Raw genomic sequence first — 23,544 nt, forward strand, 5'->3', positions numbered from 1 at the left:
AGCCGGTGCAGTAGCTATCTGAGTGAGTGTGGGGGTGGGGGTGGGGGGCTTCCCCCTGGAAAACGTTCACTTTTAAAAAGAAAGTTGGCAGCAATTCTATTTGCATTGGATGGCATAGATTGTGATAAAAAAAGAACAGACGTTACTAAATAGTGTGACGGGCATACAGTAGGACAAATACAGAACACACAGTACACAGGATTTGAGTCTGTTAGGTCAGTGGTTCTTAAACTTTGAAATGTGAAGGTCTCCCCTTAAAGGAGAAGACCACCCATTTTCTTTTTCTTTTTTTTTTACAATTTTATTTATACATTTTCAAGTTTACCCATTTTCAACATTGAACTGTCATTAATATATCTTGGAGGAATTGTGTGGAAATAAAAAAAAAGTTCCCCCCCTTCTGTGTTGCCTAGAACTGGAGGATTGATTTTGGGGTTTGTATTGTAAATCACAACTTGATGGAGAGAGGGCGAGATCATTTAGCGACCTACAACTGGGTTGCAACCTGGTCGATAGTTTTCACCGACTGGGTCGCTAAATATACCGACTGGGTTGCTAAATATACCGACTGGGTTGCTAAATCTACCGACTGGGTCGCTAAATTTACCGACTGGGTCGCTAAATCTACCGACTGGGTCGCTAAATCTACCGACTGGGTCGCTAAATCTACCGACTGGGTCGCTTAATTTACCGACTGGGTCGCTAAATCTACCGACTGGGTCGCTAAATTTACCGACTGGGTCGCTAAATCTACCGACTGGGTCGCTAAATCTACCGACAGGGTCGCTTATCCACCGACCGGGCTGCTAACCCTAACCCTAACCCAAACCCAAAGCATAACCCTAACCCTAACCCTAACCCAAACCCTAACCCTAACCCTAACCCAAACCCTAACCCTAACCGTCGGTAGATTTAGCGACCCAGTCGGTAGATTTAGCGACCCAGCCGGTGATTTAGCGACCCAGTCGGTAGATTTAGCAACCCAGTCGGTAGATTTAGCGACCCAGTCGGTAGATTTAGCGACCCAGTCGGTAGATTTATCGACCCAGTCGGTGATTTAGCGACCCAGTCGGTGATTTTGCAACCCAGTCGGTAGATTTAGCGACCCAGTCGGTAGATTTAGCGACCCAGTCGGTGATTTAGCGACCCAGTCGGTAGATTTAGCAACCCAGTCGGTAGATTTAGCAACCCAGTCGGTGATTTAGCAACCCAGTCGGTAGATTTAGCAACCCAGTCGGTAGATTTAGCAACCCAGTCGGTGATTTAGCAACCCAGTCGGTAGATTTAGCAACCCAGTCGGTGATTTAGCAACCCAGTCGGTAGATTTAGCGACCTGGTCGGTATTTGCGACCAGTCGGTAGATTTAGCAACCCAGTCGGTGATTTAGCAACCCCGTCGGTAGATTTAGCGACCCAGTCGGTAGATTTAGCAACCCCGTCGGTAGATTTAGCAACCCAGTCGGTAGATTTAGCAACCCAGTCGGTAGATTTAGCAACCCAGTCGGTAGATTTACCGACCCAGTCGGTAGATTTAGCAACCCAGTCGGTGGATTTAGCGACCCAGTCGGTAGATTTAGCAACCCAGTCGGTGGATTTAGCGACCCAGTCGGTAGATTTAGCGACCCAGTCGGTAGATTTAGCAACCCAGTCGGTGAAAACTACCGACCAGGTTGCAACCCAGTTGTAGGTCGCTAAATGATCTCGCTCCTACTGACTTGATGACATCACACATTGTACTTTACAATACAAACCCCAAAATCAATCCTCCAGTTCAAGGCAACACAGAAGAGGGGGAACTTTTTTTCTATTTCCACACAACTCCTCTAAGGTATATTAATGACACTAGAATTTCGGGCCCCCTTCGGGGGCCCTCAAATCTAGAGCTCGGGCCCCCTCCGGGGGCCCTCACGGTATACCAGCAATCAAATGGATTTGTAATGGGCACACACACACACACACACACACACACACACACACACACACACACACACACACAAATTGCGTAGGAGACACTCTGGGGAAAGATTTGCATAGCAAACCCACACATTACTTTTCTACAAAGTGTACATCGTGCTAATACAATAGCTTCAGGAGAAGCTGCTAGGAACATTGGAGTAAAAATGCGCGATTTTTGTGCAAAAGGTGGAGTCTTTAGATGCAGTGTAAATGTGATTCTATCGCGCAGGATGCTTAAAAATACTTAAAGAGGGTCGCTGTGGGTTATGGCTGCTGAGATAGTTCAATATTGAAAATGGGTGGTCTTCCCCTTTAACTTTGACAAATGGGTCCATTTCGTTCCATTTGTACACTATCAAAGTTACAGACTTGTAAGGAGCCTAGAGAGTCAATGAAATCCACTTTGAGAACCACTGTGTTAGGTTGTTGCTATCGTCTTGTCTGGCATGTCTCTGATCTCTCTTGGTGTCCTGTCTAGTCTCGACACCGAGCTTTCTGAGGTAAAGCATGACAAAGGTACCAAAAATGTATTTTTTAAGTAAATGACAGAGGTAAAAACATGATGGAATGGAATGAGGGAGGTTTAAAGATGAAGACTTTCACTGCCACATAGGACTAAGCCATTCCCCTGGTGTCTAAAAGAGACTGCTCTGAAAAACTTACGCAATGTCTGTAAAAGGTTTATTTATCCATCAATTATGGTTAGAAACACACTGACTAACTAAACCACTAGTGAGGAAATACCACTCTCCCTCCCTGTGCCTCTGGACATATAATATGCTTGTGCACGTGCACATGCACGTGAAAGTTGTTCATAACCCCAGAAGAGCTTATGGGAAAAAGTTAATTCATTAATACTATATTAATGCTGAATAATTCTGTGCTGAAATCAGTCTGACATTACTTTTCCAGATAGACACACTCACAGACAACTTGAACTTTATAGAATAGATAAAGATCAAGTTATCAGTTTGTCTGTGAGTTAGTGTGTCTGGACATACTGCAAACTATAGACGGATGGGAAGATGAGGAGAGAGGGAGAAAGTGAGAGGTTATGAGTGAACAGGCACCCTGACCAATCTGTAAGAGTCACTAGCGCAGCGACAGAGATCATTGGTCCTTCCCGCGATCGAAAACGATTCATTGTATTACGTTGAGAAGTAGTTCCTAATGTTTGAATGACTGGACCATTGTAAGTTCTTTGAGTTTGCAAAATACTTAGAAAAGTCCCTTAAAATTGCAATCCTGTACAGAAACGTTAGTACCGTATTTTCCGGACTATAAGGCGCACTTAAAAGCCTTTAATTTTCTCAAAAAACTACAGTGCGCATTATAGTCCAGTGCGCCTTATATATGGATCATTCATTGACATTGACATTCCCTTTAGCACAGCTCCATCTGTTGGATGCATAGGCAACGGTAGCGTCTATTATGTGCGCCTTATAGTCAGGTGCGCCTTATATATGAAAACAGTTTGAAAATAGACCATTCATTGACAGTGCGCCTTATAGTCAGGTGCGCCTTATAGTCCAGAAAATACTGTACTACTTTTTGTTGTTGTGTTGTGTTCTGTCTCGACACTTTATGTATATATATATATTTTTTTTAACTTAATTGCTCTGTATGGTTGATTCTCCTGTATTGTTGATTCTTCTTTCTTGTTTGTTTTGTAGCTCGGCTGTACACAACAGTCCTTTTCTTTTTTTCTTACTGTCCTGTAACCTTTAACTGCTGTACCTTATGGGTGACTTAATTTCCCCCTTGGGAATAAAGGTATCTATGTATCTATCTGTCTATCTATTGTACGTCGGAGTGCCCGGTGAAGCCAGAGGCACCGCGGAGGGTTCAAACTCCTAGTCTGTGCGGCGGTGGGCAGAAGCTTTACCGCCACACAAGCACCCAAAATATTTTGTTGTTGTAACGTTTAATTTTGAATTGAAATGAAATGTAAATAATGAACAAAATAATGACATCCGACAAAATCATATATGGAAAAAGGCAGAGCAAGCCTGGTGTTACTGACTTGCTAGTTGGTACAGTTAGCTAGTTGGATGAATGGGTAGAGCATATCACTAATGCTGCGGGGGTTAAGAGCATGTCAGGTCATGCCGTTAAGGTTAAATAAATTCCTTGTGTACTGTAGCTCCACGGTTAGACGAATGATATTGCATATGATGCTACCCGTGCTAAATATATATATTTTCGTTGGTGCTATGTGGCACTTTCTCAAGCAAATAGCTATATAAATAGCAGGAATGTCAAAGTTAAATAATCGATGGTTTAATGCATAAAAAACTGTTAACGCAATTAATGCATGCACAGAATGACCCGCACCAAACAGTACATCCCATAGTCTGCACTAGATCGTTGCTCCGTTATCTGAGAAAATGCTGAGAAATTTAGCGAGAGACAGCGACAGTGAGAAAGAGTCATTTATCTTTCCGTTCACACAAGAATATTATAGAGAAAATGGGCATATTTCGGGCATAGTTACGAATTGTGATTAATCATGATTCATGAATGATTCATCTGTGATTAAAGAAAATATTTTTTGACCGCCCTAATAAATAGCTTGATAACGGTTAGGTCTTTAATCGCTTGATAAGGTATCATTGTTTGAAGTTGGAAAGGCGTCTGAAGTGGTGGGCGTTTAATCTAGATCAAAGTTACGGCTGTGTCTGGTCAAGGTGACCCACGCAGCTACAGTAGATGAAACGACACACAGCGGAAGGATTTGGCTACAGTAAATACAGAGGCACACAGTGCACGTCTCTTATTCACTCACTCACACATTCACTCGCTCACAATCACTGTCAGTTTGTTTTGGTTTAATGATAGAGGAGGGTAGAGGGATACTAATGTGATAACAGGAAAGGAAACAGCAGCTGTCATTGAATAAACAGTGTCTGTATAAGAGGGGGAGAAAGTGAGAGGAGAAAAAAGGAAAAGAAAGAACAAATAAACCAGACAGAGTTTAATAACGGCATGGCCTCCCTTTCCAAGCTTTAAGTGTGCTATGTGTGTAGTTGGTGAACAAGGCAGCATAAATCACAATGCAGTGAGCCAAGCTGCACTATACAGTACAGACTGGCTGCTAGTGTGCATGCCCTTGTCCTTTGGAAATAGTGACCTTTATACTGTATATATGGCACCAACAAACGTTCTTCACAAAACAATGTTGGTAACTAAGAGATTGAAGTTGTTGTTGTTGTTTTTGAGCGGTGCTCCCGGAAGGAGCTAAGCTCCAACATCTGGCTTTGTCGAGTTTGTTGAATGCCCAGGGTCACATTGGCCAAGGCCTACATCTGGCCTGCATCTTTGCACAAAGCACCCAAAGTTTGTTGTACGCCCAGGGTCACATTGGCCAGGCTTCGTGGGACTCTTAATGAAAGTAACTCATGAATAGCACTGCTCACTTCACACTAGGTGTGATTTATTTTACATAAATTTAGATTTTTAATTACAAATCAACCAGAGATTACTTCCATGGTCGGAGGTGGTTCTGTTTCGTTATGTAACTGTAACAAAATGATGTGTGCTGCTGTGATTGGTCTACTTTTGAGGGAACATACAAAACACACAGACAAAGCCCTTCAGCCACACAGTGGAAACAGATACAGAGACAGGATTGAAGAAGTAATAATGAGGACTGACCCATGGACTCCAGGACAAACTGGTCCTGTGTGACGACCAGGGGGGGCTGGACACAGACCGTCAACTTAGAGGCCTGCAGAACACTGCTGGCCTTCACCTTCACCTGGACGTCCCAGAGTCAGATGGACAGAGAGAGGGTGGGAGACCAGCACAGGAAAGAAATTACATTAGTTTAGATCAGTAACACAACGAACCAGTGGTGATTTCGACTACTAAAACTATGATGAAAAATGTTCGTCGACTACCTTTTCACTAGATAAGAACTAAATAAAAAACTAGACTAAAATGTTAGGGAGGGACTAGTTGAGAGGAGATAAGTAAAACTAAAACAAAGAACAGGCAAAGAACTTATACCTTGATGGTGACCGAGGGTACAGGCAAACCGTCGATGTCTTGGATAAGAGCGCGCTGTAGAGACAAATGGAACGGAGATGAGTTTGCAAGTTTGTGTTCTGGTATGGGTGTGTATGGGTTTGAGAACTTTGCGTCTGTTTACTTACAGATGGCTTATCCATGCTTGAAGAGACGGTGGCTGTAACAGTCAGGTCGTCCTCACCGTCCGATTTAGGTAGGATATCTGAGAGTAAAGGGAACGTAATATAGTGTTCATGTACCAGCATAAATCTGACCAAGTCTTCCATATCATTCATTGTCCCAGGGAAACACACTCCTAGCGTGATGTTCAGTCTGATGGGGGGGTTAACTGTCCCAAACCAATCGCTATAGAGACTGATTGGCTCGGTTGTTTCACCAATCTGTGGACGAGGACAACTTTTTTTGTGTTATCCTTTTAGCTTTAATGTCTTATTGTGCCACGTGCTGTTTACATTTCCAACAACAACAAAAAACCTCTGAATCAGTCAGACACATTTGTTAAAGTGGAGTGAAAATAAGTGTCAAATAGAAGTTCAGAGGTCTGGAACCAGACTCCTATACTAGCCATACCTGAGGTTTACTGGGACCATTCAAGGGGTCTACCGGTAGTTCAAAATAATTTCAACTTCTCGCCTTCAGGCAAAATTTTCCTTTAGGCTTGTGCATAAAGGTACGGTGACCTTAGCGTTCCTCTCCGTTCACGTTTCTTTTTCCTCTATTTTTCACATTTTCTTCATGTTACACCCTCGTTGAGTCCCTGCTTTTGTATTCCTGGTCATCTACAGGCTCTGTCTCTAACAACTAAGCAGCTTTTATCTAGGTCTTAGAGGAATTATATTTCTCTTGCCTCTGATTTTGTTACTGTATTATTTGATTTTTCCTGTATCCCGTTGGCCTTACGTGAGGAAATGCTGTTGGCTTGTCATGTTGAGAAGGTTCTGGTGTCTTTAATTTGTCATTCGAAGAGGCTGTGGCATTTTCCTGAATTATGACTCTAGCAGACCTCGCTTTTTTCTTTCAGTTTTGTGATGTCTCCAAGTAAACGTCTGGTGTGTCTCGCCTTTTCTTTTTTAAATTTGTTTTCGGGGGGAGAAATTAGCTGTTTCCTCATTTAATCTTATTCTAAACTGAACTTGTGCTGGCTCAGTCCTCATATCCTACTCCAGAGGTTTCTTTTTATGACTTAAAGTACTTTGGGGTCGGCAAAGTCCAAAGGTATCCATCAGGACTATCTAAAAACTGTAGAAGTCCTTTCTAATAGGGCTGCACCATTATGAATCAAAAAGTATATAATGTCTTAATTGTTCCTGTGTGAGCCTGATAGATGGGGAGATGGGTTGTACTATGTTCTGGTTATGTGTCTCAACTGGGTTCACAGTATAAATAAAGGTCTACAAATTTAAAAGAAATAAAATGTGCAGGCTCATCTATCTCAGTGCTTCTCAACCTGTGGATCAGGACCCCCAGGGGGGTCCACAAATTATTTTGGGGGGTCCCCAGATGTTTAGCTTATCTGTTAACATTGTTTTCTCACTCAACAGTAAACAAACCAACATAAAGTTTAAGTGTATAGAGGGTATCTGCATATTTCTAAAGTGACAATTTAAACATTAAACATAGGCCAAATTGTAAAATATTAGAAGCAGAAATTGTGAAAATAGCCGATCTACATGCTCACAACGCCTCGCAACGCAAGGCGTTGTGAGCATGTAGATCCGCTATTTTCACAATAGAACCGTGTTATACAAAATGTAATGCCTCAACTCTTTGTGCTCGTCAGGGTGGAGGGGTCCAAGGTAAAATATGATTATTTTGGGGGTCGTGGCCTGAAAAGGTTGAGAACCACTGCTCTAGCGGTTTCTATAGTTTTTCTATCAGAGATGACAGCCGTTCCCACCCTGAGTCCTGGTGGCCTCCCTGATGTACTTCTGAAGCCTCTTCATCTCGGCGTCCACCTGCTCGTAGTCTGCCTCCCTGGCGTCCACCTTGGGGGTGGAGAAGAAGGACGGGTCTGTCCCCATGTAGGAGCACTGGAGGTGACCGTCAGAACTCAAGGTGACCACCACACCCTTCAGCTCCCTGAGGGGGGAGAGAGAGAGAGAGAGATAAAGTACAATTGTACAATTTATCAGACGCCCTTATCCAGAGCAACTTACGAATGGCAAGATGGGAGTAAATGGTATGAACTCCAGAGAAGGAGGTAGTTATCACTTCTCCCATACGTAGATAGGTGAGAAGTGAGCACCCCCCTCTTACCTTAGCCACACCCCTTGTTTCCCCTATCCTGTACATATAGTGTTTTTATAACTGCCATATTATTTAATGTTTTCTTTGCTTGCTATTTGTTATGTCCATGAATTAAATACCCCAAAAGACCACAAAAAGACTTATTTGAGATGTTCCTTTTAGGCAGGGTGTTTAACTGTATTACATTTCTATTGTATTGACTATACTTGTACTGTTCTCCATTTTTGTCTAATAAAATAATCAATCAATCAAACACTCTACTAAAAAGAAACAGATTTAGTGGTCAAGTAAGAGACAGTGGTGTAAAAAGGTTTTTACTTGAGTAAAAAGTATCAATACTGTACAAGTGGAATTTTAAATTTACTTAAAAAGTATTTGTACCAAAATGTACTTAAAGTAGAAAGTACTCATTGTGCAGAATGTCCCATTTTAAGTTTTCAAATATATAAAAATCTTTTGAAAATAGCAGATCTACAAGCTCATAATGCATTGCGATGCAACGCATTGTGCTCAGTGGCCTTGTGGTTAGAGTGTCCGCCCTGAGACTGAAGGTTGGGGTTCGATCCCCGGCCGGGTCATACCAAAGAGTGCCTGCTTGGCATTCAGCATCAAGGGTTGGATTGGGGGTGAGTCCCTGTGACATACTAGTGTCATGTCCAGGGGGTGTACTTGTGCATCAAGCTGCCTCACGCTACAGAAACAGGAGATAGGCTCCTGCCCTCATGGCTCAGCAAGGCTTACTTACTAAAAGTACAATATTTGCCTCTGAGATGTAGTGGAGTAGAAGTAAATGTTTTGGAAATTGGCTGGCACCCCAATGCAGGGGTTTCTAAGCATGATAGAATCACATCATGTGACATGGAGAGAAGATAGGGTTAAGAATAAGATGGGTGATGGGGAATAAAGGAAAAGAGAGTGAGAGAAAGGAAATGCAGTGATGCAATGTACATGCATGCATGTGTGCGTGTGTGCGTGCGTGCGTGCGTGCGTGCGTGCGTGCGTGCGTGCGTGCGTGTGTGCGTGTGTGTGTGTGTGTGTGTGTGTGTGCTCTAACTGGTTGCAGATGTGTTGTGATTCCAGGCCGGTGAGGCAGTAACACACACACGCATACACACACACACACACACACACACACACACACACACACACACGGGACATAGGGTTCATAGCAGTGGTTGGCCCCACACCTGCACAGGAGGGTGTCTGAGGGAGCATTAAAACAAGCACTTTTACTACCGCGGGATAAATACACACATGCACGCACGCGCGCACACACGCACTAACGCACACAAAACCCTTACCCCATAACCCTCGCAGAAGCTGCTCTCCCACTGTGTGTGTGTGTGTGTGTGTGTGTGTGTGTGTGTGTGTGTGTGTGTGTGTGTGTGTGTGTGTGTGTGTGTGTGTGTGTGTGTGTGTGTGTGTGTGTGTGAGAGGGGGGAAGTGAGTGAGTGAGTGAGTGAGGGGGGAACTTGACCATAAATATGATGTACAGTACAGTGCAAACTGAGGGCCTGATTGGTGTGTTGGAACGGACTAGCTGGCTCATAACAGACTTCTGGGAGAATCATATCAAAACACTATAACCTACTGGGTGAGCCTGCTCTGTGAGAGAGACAGACAGAGGAAGAGGTATGGAGAGAACAAAGTCGGACAGATGGACGGTAGACGGATGGGTGGGTAGGTAAAGTAGGTTTGACCTGGAACCACTTTAACCATTGAAAAATCGTGACATTTTTTGCAAATCTTTGAATACATCTTTTTAAAAGCGAATATTTGTAACTCAAATATTTGATTCTGGGGGGTACCTGGGACAACTTATTTTGAGATGGGGGCCAAATACATGTAATTTTGGGGGGGTCCTTGACATGAAAAAGTTTGAGAACCACTGATTTAGAAGAAGGATTTAGAAGACATTTATAGAATCGGGTCAAAATATTCAAAGACTTGCACAAGATTTTTAAAAAATAGCAGATCTACAAGTTTGCAGCGCGGCACTCGGTGCCACACTGTAAGCGTGTATATCTGCATAAAGGCTACCCATTAGCTGGTACCATGCAACAAGCTACCAGCTCAGTGGCCTTGCAGTTAGAGCATCCGCCTTGAGATTGGGAGGTCAGGGTTCAAGCCCTGGCCGGGTCATACAGTAACAAAGACAACAAAAATGGGACCCAGTGCCTCCCTGCTTGGCAGTGGCACTCAGCATCAAGGGTTGGATTGGGGGTAAGTCCCTGCGACATACTAGCGTCATGTTCAGGGGGTGTTCTTGTGCATCAAGCTGCCTCACAAGAAGGAAACAGGAGATAGGCTCCTGCCCTATGGGCCTCATGGTAATGCATACTTACTTACTTCATACTTACTTACTTCATACAGTAAGAAGCAACCAGCTAGTCTTTCTGGAGTCCACATAAAAACATATACTGTACTATAAACAAGGGCCTGGTCCAGGCGTCCCAGGCACCTAGCCTCACAAGCTTGCGTCCTGTACCCGATGATCTCCACTGTGTGTCTCTCCCTCTATTTCCTGTTAATCTACACTTTCAACTATAAATAAAGGTAGAAAAGCCCCCAAAAAGATCTTTACAAAATACATACAAACAAATACAGTTGCAAATACAACATTATCAAATGTCTGTACTCAACATGACAGTACATAAACATATACATTTTTTAAGAAAAGAAAGCATAATTGCGACCGTGGGTCGCAGTTAACAATGAAAACCGCCACATCTTGTCCGTAGATCCGTAGACACGTAACAGCTCAATTTCTATAGTCTATAGCTATTGTCACATTGTTGACGTTGTGACATCACATCGTTGTGACATCACCTCATCAAAGATCAAACACTGGATATCTGTGACATCACATTGTAACATCACATTCCGTCCTTGTCCCTTGTATGCCCATATATGGAGATCCCTGATGTACAGTTGTACAAAACAACCTTTTTCAGTAGAACCCGCCGATCCAACCAATATGCCCATAAAAGGGGACAAGGACTGAGAGACAGATACTGACAAGCATGTCTGGGGTCTAACAGCACACAGGTTGGTTCTACAGACAGGGATCTCCATATATGCGGCATAAAAGGGATTGTACTGTATGTATGATGTCAGACTTCATAGACGTCATAGGGTCTCACAGCACACGGTTGTTTCAACAGACTCCAACTTTTGCACATGGATAGCTTAGATTATTGCCTATGTTCAATATGCCCATATCTCCATATATGGGTATCAGGGATCGACTCATAATTATATGTGAAACTGGTCCGATATATATCAATAATGATTTCCGTCCTGTGCAAATTCCGTCCTGCGCGTCCTCGCCCTCTGCGCATCCTTGCCCTCTGCACGTCCTCGCCCCTTAGGCGTCTTACTGGTAATATACTGTACCATCATAATCAGAAATATGAAAGATGCGCATGGGGTAATGTGCCCATTGCCCAACACTTTTAATTAGGCTACGTCTATAAATTGGCTATTCATAAATGACTTTGTTGTTACAGCCAGTGCTTGAATTGGGTACAGAGTGCCAGTTCTGCAAAATGTCTGTCCACCTGAGCACCCTTATTAGCCCAACTTATAATTATGCACCACCACTTACTGGCAAATCTAGATACACACGTTGGAAAGCCATGCCCAATTGCACACCTCGTTTCTCCAGTACATTCAAGCGCCCACGGCCACCTTCACTGAGGACATTCCGTAAAATGATTTATGATTTAATTTGGTCCACTAACTAAGTTTAAAAGTTGGATAGAGTGATTAACTGCTACATATGAGGCCAAACATTTATGTGTTTGGAAACCTGCACGAAGCTATTATGCTTGGAATCGTCCTAAATCAATAGTGGTACCTCACTTGCGATCCAGCCTGATTCACCACGTTCGTCTTTTTCTCTCTTCACTTCTCAGTCTGGCCGGGGTCCATTTGACCTGTATTTCCATGACGTAGGCAAGTTACATCCAATCAGAAGCCACAAGTCGTTTTTACTTGTTTCGGTACGGAGATGCGAGCCTTTCCAGACTGTAAAGCGGAGTGAGAAAAACAAAAACACCCAACATAGCAAGCAGATTGGATCACAGGCTAAGTGGTATGGACCAAGTGCAAACATCACATTAACAAAATGTTCATAAATGTTTCATTTATACACCGTCAGGATGAAACCCGGAACACAATCGGCTAACAACGTCAGCTGTGGTGTTTTGTACGTTATGACCGAATACTATGGCAGCGTTCGTGATAAGTAATGTGGCCCGCACGGTCAAAATGTGATCACTCTGGCCCTCAACTTAAAATGAGTTTGACAGCCCTTATCCGAGCAGAGCTGTATATGATTACATAGCTTAAGTGATTAGGTATAGTTGAGACCAGTAAGACTCCCTAATAGGCCAAAAGTTTGTTTATCTACCGACAGATTAGTAACAAGATGTCAAAATCGTTGAAGGTTGAATCTCCAGATATGGAGATAACCAACACATCCCTCCATATATGGAGATAACCGACGAATCTCACTAAGTCTGACCTCACAAGCCCCATATTTGGACACGAACAACATATAACTCCATATATAGAGACATAGCTGCTGACATCAGTATGACATCACACTGCTGACATCAGTATGACATCACACCGTACACAAATGACCCTTATATAAGACCGGCATTATCTACCGACAGATTAGTAACAAGATGTCAAAATCGTTGAGGGTTGAATCTCCAGATATGGAGATAACCAACACATCCCTCCATATATGGAGATAACCGACGAATCTCACTAAGTCTGACCTCACAAGCCCCATATTTGGACACGAACAACATATAACTCCATATATAGAGACATAGCTGCTGACATCAGTATGACATCACACTGCTGACATCAGTATGACATCACACCGTACACAAATGACCCTTATATAAGACCAGCATTATCTACCGACAGATTAGATGCAAGCAGGGTCCGAGGCAGGTCATCACTGCCAGCATGACTCACACCATCCTTCCTAGACGATTTTGACATATTGTTACTAATCTGTCGGTAGATAATGCCGGTCTTATATAAGGGTCATTTGTGTACGGTGTGATGTCATACTGATGTCAGCAGTGTGATGTCATACTGATGCGGAGATATGAGCAGGGCAAAGGTGTGACGTGTGACGTGTGACCGACGGACGGACGGCCGGTGGAGGTTTTGATACCAGTAAGACTCCCTAATCGGGAGATAAGCAACCGTTGGTCGCTTATCTCCTGTCACACTGCTGACATCAGTATGACATCACACCGTACACAAATGACCCTTATATAAGACCGGCATTGTCTGACCTCACAAGCCCCATGTTTGGACACGAACAACATATAACTCCATATGTTAAACAGTTGGTTGCTAGGGTAAAAAACATGGTTGCTATGGTAAACAGCTGGTTGCTAGGGTAAACAGTTGGTTGCTAGGGTAAAAAACATGGTTGCTATGGTAAACAGTTGGTTGCTAAGGTAAAAAAAACATGGTTGCTATGGTAAACAGTTGGTTGCTAGGGTAAAAAAATGGTTGCTATGGTAAACAGTTGGTTGCTAGGGTAAAAAAACATGGTTGCTATGGTAAACAGTTGGTTGCTAGGGTAAACAGTTTTTTGTAAAACCATGGTTGCTAAGGTGGTTGCTAACGTACACTAACAGACCAGCAACAACAGACTGTTGCCACAGCAACGTACACAAAGGTTTGTGTACACATCACACTGCTGACATCAGATGTCATACTGATGTCAGCAGTGTGATGTCATACTGATGCGGAGATATGAGCAGGGCAAAGGTGTGACGTGTGACGTGTGTGACGTGACGGACGGACGGTGGAGGTTTTGATACTAAACTGCGACCTTACGGTCGCAACTAAACTGCGACCTGACGGTCGCAATTATGTACTGCACAGATACCAGGAGGGGTCAAGGAATGTGAATATTACAACAGATATCTTTTAATATAGGCCTGGGCCGTGGTCCAGGCACCTAGGCACATACCGTACTGTAGGTAACCTGACAGTGCATCGCGGGTTCGACTCTTTACTGCACATCTCTCCCCATTTCTCTCCCCCTGTTTCCTGTCTATCTTTACTTACAAGAATAAATAAAGGCAGAAAAGCCTTTCTATTCTAAATTGAAATACAGATGTCTGCGAAAATAGGGCAAAAGTTACAGATGAATTTGGGGTGTTACCAGTCACTGTGGCCAGTGGACCAAACACCTGGATCTCTCTAGCTAGCTGGGTGGTAGGGGAGACCCAGCCAGGGGTCTTTAAAAGGCAAACAGAGATACTGAGTGTTCTGGTGATCCCATCAGACGGCGAGACCCCTGAAGTGAAGGATTTCAGGCTCCCCGACCCTGACATATGGAACCCGCTTAGGCTGATCCAACATACCCTAAAGCAAGCAACGGACACAGCCGGCATTACCGTACATTATGGACTCAGATTGTTAGTTCTGTGAGTGTGCGTGTGTGTGTGTGTGTGTGTGTGTGCGTGTGTGTGTGTGTGTGTGTGTGTGTGTGTGTGTGTGTGCATGCGTGCATGTGTGTGTGTGTTCCTCTCCCACACTCCACAGTCTATGAACACTAACAACACACTGAACAAGATGATAACTATCAAGCGCCTTAAAACAACACACCCTCAAACAAAAGCAAACAACTTCCCAGACACACTGTATCTCCCGCATCTTAAACACACACACACACACACACACACACACACACACACACACACACACACACACACACACACACACACACACACACACACACACACACACACACACACACACACACACACACACACACACACACACACACACACACACACAGCAGCAAGAGAACACATGAACATACACATAAATGCACCCACCCACGCACGCACGCACGCACACACACACACACACATACAGAGAAAGAGCATCATTATTCACCAGTGTTTGTGCTTTGCGTTGTAATTGTATCAAATTGCGGTTTGATTGTGGTCATTTACAATAGGATGGATGATTGGTTACAGCAGGCCACTCCCTTATCTGTTGTGATTGGCCAGCTGGAAGACATTGTGGAGTAATTTCCTGTGCAGAGAGGATCACTGTGGATTTCACAGGCTGATAAACATAACAATAGATGGCTCCCACCAATAACACACCTGTTAACAGTGTGTGTGTGTGTGTGTGTGTGTGTGTGTGTGTGTGTGTGTGTGTGTGTGTGTGTGTGTGTGTGTGTGATAAAAAGGCAGAAAAGGACCTAATCTAGTGGGCATTAGCTGACAAACCTATTTTTGAGTGGAGCTCAGAAACAAAGTAATACACAGGAAGCATGCATGACAGGCTGATAACCAGTCCAAGCATCATCCATCCATCCATCCATCCATCAATTCATTCATTTGAAGTATTTTTAAAGTCTATACATTTCTGTCTGCCTGTCAGCAGCATCCTTCTTTCTCATCCAGCTGTATGACCTTTATATTATATTCTATTATAAGTGCTAACAACGCCTCGCAGTGCGAGGCGTTGTGAGCATGCATGTAGTTTGGGTATTTTCATAATATTCATCTGTGGAACCGAGTCACATTAAATGTAATACCTACAATTTCCAAGTGATTGTCAGGGTGGGGTTCCCCAGTTCAAATATGTTTATTTTGGGGGTCACAGCCTAAAAAGGTTTGAGAACCCCTGACCTAAAGCCATGAATCTGTTGCACGGCACGTGATTACCAGTTGTACATGGTCTCTACTGTATTCTTTCCCCTCTCTCATTCACATACACTATGCCCACTGTCGATCTTTCTATCAGATTGCAATCAAATTTCTCTAAATCAGGCACAAAGTCTGATTGTTACGCTCTGTGTGTGTGTGTGTGTGTGTGTGTATATATATATATATATATATATATATATATATATGTTACAGTCATTTTGGGTAACTCAGTGAGACTGTGGTAAGAGCGCTCGTTTTGTAGTTCACCACACACTAATCACCACCAGATGGCGACGCAGCCATTCAATAGTGAAGGCGCTGACGTCACTCGTTTGCGACTCTCTTTCTTTATTTACTAGCCTAGCCTAGCCTAGCCTAGCCTAGCTTAGCCATTAGCTCCATTGTAGTCACTTGGACAGGGCGTTTATCGTGGGCTTGCCCAGGCCTTACGGCGTGGGCATAAATATAACGATTGCATTCACGCACGGCTTCGTAACTCGCGCGGCGCTCCGCTGGCCTTCGCGCCGCTTGCAATGTCGTGGACAATCGAGCGGCTCCGCCTGGAGGACGTTGTTGTGGCGACCGCTTGTTCCGCCCCGTGCGGCACGGCAAGCGCTCCGTTTCTCTATCTCACCGTTTCTCTATCTAACGGTGACATATATATATATGTTACAGTTAGTTTGGGTAACTCAGTTAGATTGGGGTAAGAGCGCTCGTTTTGTATTTCACCACATCCCCCTACCACCACCTGGATCAATTCACTTTGATAATCACTTATCAACCCACCTGTGTAATTCCCAGATGATGCCACAAGATGGCGACAACACAACCATTCACTGTGGCTCACGCTGCTTCACTGTGTTGTCGTTGACGTCACTCATCTGCGTCCCCTCTTTGTTTATCTACTAGCCTAGCTCAGCTGTGTTTAGCCATTAGCTTACTATGCCTAACTGTAACCCTAACCCCAACCTTAACCTCAGTAAAACTATGCCTAACCCTAACCCCATAGGCGATTTTAAGGGGTGTCCTAGGGTGCACGTGCAACCCCTGGCCGCCAGGCGGCCATTTTGATTTTTTTTTTTTTTGTAATGTAACTTTACATCCACTCAGACCGAATACAACAACACCCCCTAGTGGTAGTGATAGAGGCTGGCAGCTCCAGGCAGCCCCCCCCTCCCCTCCTGATGTGATGTCATATCCACGCGCCAGTATTGAAATTGAAAACAACATCTGTTAAAAATAAAGCATGGAGTTCGAGCTCTTCACTACTATGGACGTGACTACCGGTAGATATTATAATATAGCTGCTTGCCCTGAAACATCACATGGAGAGGATCATTTTGTACCTGACTTTCCTCTACAAAACACAGACCTCAGGCTCTATCAGCCAGGACTCTTGTCTCACTGTGCGTGACTGAACCATTTCCTCCTGACCAGCCCAAGGTAAGACTAAGACAGTCAGATCATGCTTTTATAAACCCTATTATATTAAGCCCAAAATGGTTCTGCCGCCGTGTAGAACCGAACCGATTTTAACTTGAAAAAATGCATTGGGTACAAAATTAACTGCAGAAATCCGCTAAAACAACATTACAAAACCGCTAATATCCGCAATTTTTTTCGCGCGCGCACTTCGCGCGCGAACGTCGTACACGCGCGCTGCGCGCGCGTGCATGAGGTAATAGAGGTCGTGCACCCCTTGCTGGAAGAGGCTAGAGTCGCCTATGCCTAACCCTAAACCTAAACCTAACCTCCGTGGGGTGAGGCGCTATCCTGCCGACGCTCCACTGTCACCCAGGTGGGCACATCAAAGCGTGTGTGGATCAAAGCGACCGCTTGCTCCGCCTCGCGCCGCACAACGAGCGCTACTAGTCTCAATCTAACTGAATCTCAAACTAACTGTGCCATATACAGTATATACTGTAATATAGACATCACAAACAGACGGAGCGGAGTTCAACATGGCAGCCGCTGTGGTCTCCCGTTCACAGATGAAAGCAGCTGCAGGCTACTGTACTCACGTGAAGTTGGCGATGCGCACGGCCACAGGGACACAGGACAGCTGAGACGCCCATTTCAAGGTCACGTCCTGGTAGACCAGCAGCATGTTGGTGTGGTTGGCTAGCAACAGGTTGGTGGTTCCCTCCGTAACTGTGGGGGGCCGGTTTGGGAAAAAAAACAACAACTTAGAATAGGACCACGTTAGGGCCGTGACCTGTATATTTGGTCAGTTTTACGTGACTTTTGGATGAGGTGTCACGTGGAAGAAATTAGCTAATAGCAGTGTGCACCCTGATCAACCCACCCATCCACTATACACACACACACACACACACACACGTGTCCACTCCGTCCCACCAATTGTGCGAGTACCACCTAAGAAGATCTGAGGGCCACACGCAAGGCACACGCCTCGGGCAACCGCACGCACACACACACACACACAGTTGAATACACACAGTTAGAACACGGAATATAGCAACAGCGGTCACACGTGGGCAGAGAGGCGGGCGTGGCCTAAATGACAGGGGATGGTCTGTACGTTGGACCTCCGTCACCACATCAAAGCATCGCTCAACCTTCCCTGTCACTGTCCAACAACACCAGATAATTACATACGTTGTTCCAACTACTGCTTCCACCTTTACGTTCAAGCCTTTTCCTCTCCTCCTTGTTCCTCCTTTTATATTCGCCAACTCTCCTCTCCTACTTTTCTGCTCCAAAACTCTCCTCGCCTCATTCAATTCCCTGTTCCTCCACCAGTGGCTCGGAGGGGCGGAAACACTCTTATGCAGCCCTGGACAGAGATGCCCGCCGTACAGTATGTGTGTGTGTGTGTGTGTGTGTGTGTGTGTGTGTGTGTGTGTGTGTGTGTGTGTGTGTGTGTGTGTGTGTGTTATTTACAATGTTTAGTGGTGGTCATGTTATCACTCTTGAGGCCAATTCCATATCAAGTGCGACTAGTCCTTTGTACCATGCCTGAGAACAATTGCCCCCGACGCTCAACTTCCATTAGTAATGTTGTTCTGTACCCGAGTACACATGAACCGTAGTCAAGGAACACCTTTCTAATAACTCATTCACACTACGAAAAGCCAAGCTAATAGTTTGCTTGGTAATTCAATGTATTCTCTATGCAAACCAGCTTTTAAAATGTCCAAGCTGGAAAAAAAAGCTTGGAAATTTCTAAAGCTGGTTTGCATAGAGAATACATTGAATTACCAAGCAAACCATTAGCTTGGCTTTTCGTAGTGTGAATGAGGCATAAGACCCGAGAGAGAGAGAGAGAGAGAGAGAGAGAGAGAGAGAGAGAGAGAGAGAGAGAGAGAGAGAACTGAGATGGGGACAGAACCTAGAGAATCTAAGACATAAAAGGAGATACGGAATTGTTCTCAGGTACAGAGAACAACATTACTGATGTGAAAGCTGAGCGGTGAAGAAGTGGACTATCCTACTCAGGCACGGTGCGAAGCAATGGTACCCAATAAGAAAATGCCCTGAGGAGGAACTCGAAAAGAAAAAACGGAGCGAGAGAGAGCGACACACAGAGACACGGTATACAGATGCAGAGAGATAGGGTGAGAAAGGCAGACACAGACAGAGGGAGAGACAGATGAAGTGGGAGAGAGAGAGAAGCATGGCAGTGAGCCAGCAGAGACAGCTGTGTCGCTGAAGGCCAGAAGAACAGAGCAAAGAAGAGAGACGAATCTCCTCCTTATCCTCCACAGCCGGACGACGCTACGCTCTCTCCCTCGCGCACTCCTCCTCCTCTCCCCAGAGCTTACCGTAATCCATCTTTCACTGGCCGGGCTCACTCCCTTCTCTCTGGATCCAGTTTTATCCCTTATTCTCGCCATTTAACCAGTGTTGATTTCATCGACTAAAACTATGACGAAAAATGTTTGTCGACTGCGTTTTTTTCACTGACGAAAACGAAAAACAAAATAAAAAATAAGCTGTGATGACTAAAACTAAGACTAAATATATTGACAATTTCGTCAACAAAATAAAAACTAAAACCTAAGGGAGGGATTAGTGGAGAAGAGAGTCATTTTATGTTTAATTGCTCTCAGGTGAAAATAGCAGATCTACAAGCTCACAACGCGTCGCGTAGATCGGCTATTTTCAGCACGCAACCAAGTGTAAAATCAGTCATTATGATGCCATCAAGGCCTGCCAAAATACATTTCAGTTGACTAAATCAACTGTAGATTTAGTCGCCTAAAATCTTATGATATTTAGTCGACTAAAATTAGACTAAAACTAATACTTTTCAGGTGACTAAATTATGACTAAAACTAAATTACATTTTATTCAAAAGACTATGACTAAAACTAAATCAAAATTTGCTGTCAAAAACAACACTGCTTCTGGCTAATTTCTGCACCCCTCATTTTAGCGCTGGTAGGAGCAGGATGACAATGTTGGTCCATTCAATATGTTGAACCCCAAACAACTATTTGCTTAACAGAGGGTGAACCCTAGGTGTTGTGACCCTGTGGCCTTTTCTGTAGCTACTCTACTTACACATAAACATCATGGGCAGATACTGGTAACAGGCACCAGATCAGATTCGCCATGACTTTGGTTTGATTTTCCATAGATTGACAATCCTATATTAAAATCTCTAGTATAGGGGTGCCTGCTGGCCTAGAGGTCCAGGCGCATACCACATAGGCTGTGATCCTTAAAAGCATGTTGTGGGTTTGAATCCTGATCCCGACGACCTTTGCTGCATGTCACTCCCCATCTCTCTCCCCATTTCCTGTCAGTCTACTGTCCTATCAATAAGGCATAAAAGCCCCCCAAACAATCTTTACGTTTTAACTCTTTTACCGCGGAACGAGCGCTCGTTCTTTGTTTTACGTGTCCGCCGTGACACGCTGAAAACTGCAGCAAACGGAGAGGGAGAAGGAGCCTCTCGCTCCGTAATGGCTGCGCCCATAATGTTGTGTTTTATTCACGATGCAGCCATCTTTTACACAAGACCGCGATAGGAAATAATGGATGGCTATTTTTCTATAAAATCGCAAAGGTAAGCTACTTTGATGGCCGTGAGCAGACTGTAAACAACCTAAACGGCAGTAAAAGAGTTAATGATAATTTCTGACCTTTCATCTAGCCACACAGACAGGGTTCATTGGACGTATAGATCCTTTGGAAAGGTCAGTCCAACTATGAAGGCAACTGGTGGGAAACCTCAGCGTGTCGTACAACGCAGCTGCATCGCATGCTCTCTATTGAAAAGTTATTAAAGCTGTCAGCTTGGCGGTATTCAGTGTGAGTGAGCACACCTTGAGTCTAGTTTAATATCCTTTGTCTCTTCCTTCCCTCAAATTCCTTTCCCGTCTCCTTTCCCCTCTCCTCTCGCTCTCTCTCTCTCCTGTCTTATTGGAAGCAGGTCCTCCTAGGATGTACCGATCACACCGTATAAAACATGATCCAATATATGACTGTAAGAGTTGGACCACAAGTCATTCTACAATGCAGTTTGATTCACGCAGTCTTAATGGTCAGAGACAAATTACAACCAAGTTGATAACTCCCAGCAGCATAGCAAAACGTAACTGGTTACTGTCCTAACTCATGTGGCATTTTCAGACATTCTTGTGTGTGTGTGTGTGTGTGTGTGTGTGTGTGTGTGTGTGTGTGTGTGTGTGTGTGTGTGTGTGTGTGTGTGTGTGTGTGTGTTCTTAACATATATGCGTACTACTTTGAAGGAAACGTTGAGTTATTGGCTGTGAGTATGGGTGTTCCTCTGTGCAGGGTAGTGGCTCATGATTAACTTGCTGCTGTAATCACAGTACAGTAAAGAATGCCCCCTTGAGTGTTGTTATATAAAACCATGTGTGTGCTCTCTCGTCTCCCGCCGTAAATGACCACAATCATCCGATAATTGTCTATGCACAAGTGTCCATATCATCTGTCACTTCAGATGTGACTTGCATGTTTTTCTTTTTTTTTTCTTTTAGGCCAATCAACTTTGTTAACGTCCACATTTCACCTCCTCAACTCAAATTCTCTCCCTCCCTCCCTCCCTCCCTCCCTCCCTCCCTCCTTCCTCCCTGGCTTCCAAGGAGGAAAAGAGGTGTGCAGGCCTGGAACATTATTCTCAGGCCTGGTAGGATTAGCACACAACACGCACACACCTTATACCTGCAGGGCACACCGCCAACACAAGACGCTTTCTGTGTGTGTGTGTGCGTGCGTGCGTGCGTGCGTGCGTGCGTGCGTGCGTGCGTGCGTGAGCTACGTTTCTCCCTGCAGACCTGTTGTGTTTTTTATCCGGATATAAAAGTGACCCAAACCTAATTTTCTAAAACCAAACCTATTGTTTTCCAACCATAGCGAATGGCTGTGACTAACATCTAATCAAATCCACAGATCCACACATCAGCACTCTTTACGAGTGCTGATGCTGTTGTATAATATCTAAAATGGTAAATGGTGTATTTATATAGTGCCTTTATCCAAGGTGCTTTACTACATTCACCCATTCATACACACATTCATATACCGATGGTGGAGGAAACCATGCAAGGCACCAACCTGCTCACCAGGAGCAACTAGGGGTTCAGAGTGTTGTTCAAGGACTCTTCCACACTAATTCTGGGGGAGCCCGGGATCGAACTGGGAACCTTTCGGGAATCCTCTGTGTTCTAAGACGGCAACTCTACCTCTGAGCTACTGCCGCCTCCCAGACCTACAACTGAGTAGTCCAAAATGTTTCAGGCAGGGCAAATTAAATATGGCATAAAATGTAGACTAAATTACCCAACGTATGCAGTTTTCAAATGTGGTGCTTGTTCTGCTACACTACATGTCTGTAATTAGAAATAAATCAAGATATCGGCCCTCGTGTTGACGTTCATGCAAGCTTGGTCACTAATTCATTTCCTTGTAACGCATCGGCAAAGTCTTCATCTTTCATCAATCTCTCTCTTTCCTCCTCTGCCTCTCCCTCCCCCTGAGGTGAAGAGAGGAGAGGTGTGTGTGTGTGTGTGTGTGTGTGTGTGTGTGTGTGTGTCTGTGTGAGGCTGGAACCCATTCCCAGGCCTGCTGGGATTAGCATGCAGCGTGTACACCCACACACACACACGTGTGCACACGTACACACAGCCAAAACGATTAAATATTTCGCTCTCTAAATAGGGTTAGAGCGCAAAACTGCAAGAGACGATGCATGCATAACCTGAACAATATGACCAAAATCGCACACATAGACATGTGTGTGTGTGTGTGTGTGTGTGTGTGTGTGTGTGTGTATTTAGTCAGGTGTGAGCCAGTGTGTGTAGCGTGTGATCGCTACAGCGAGCTGTTCCATATGGATCAGCAGACCAGGCCGGTTGAGACTTCCTCTGCCAGAGCTGAGGAAATGGAGGCCCGGGACACTGAACCCACTGTGTTCAGGCCTTAACACTACGCGTGGGACCCGCTTAAGACCCCCTGCCCAGAGGGGGTGGGCGGGGGAGTCAGACATATACACATCAGATGGAGAGGAGACATGTTGGGTAAATACTGGTTCAGCTACCGAAAATTAAGGTGTGTGTGTGTGTGTGTGTGTGTGTGTGTGTGTGTGTGTGTGTGTGTGTGTGTGTGTG

The 23,544-nt window shown here is 44.5% G+C and overlaps 1 protein-coding gene across 1 annotated transcript in view; it reads right to left on the reverse strand.

Moving 5' to 3' along the window:
- The window catches only part of bbs9 (Bardet-Biedl syndrome 9), a gene marked incomplete at both ends in the record, with an annotated part of 259,704 nt that overhangs the window by 202,838 nt on the left and 33,322 nt on the right, over positions 1–23,544 (reverse strand). Inside the window, 5 exons of the mRNA XM_080741973.1 lie at positions 5,610–5,712; positions 5,964–6,017; positions 6,110–6,186; positions 7,882–8,063; positions 17,965–18,094. Of these exons, the coding sequence (XP_080598099.1) occupies positions 5,610–5,712; positions 5,964–6,017; positions 6,110–6,186; positions 7,882–8,063; positions 17,965–18,094 (546 nt within the window). The remainder of the gene's footprint in view (positions 1–5,609; positions 5,713–5,963; positions 6,018–6,109; positions 6,187–7,881; positions 8,064–17,964; positions 18,095–23,544) is intronic.

This window comes from Nannobrachium achirus (assembly GCF_963921795.1).
Source record: "Nannobrachium achirus genome assembly, chromosome: 2".
Taxonomy (NCBI): domain Eukaryota; kingdom Metazoa; phylum Chordata; class Actinopteri; order Myctophiformes; family Myctophidae; genus Nannobrachium; species Nannobrachium achirus.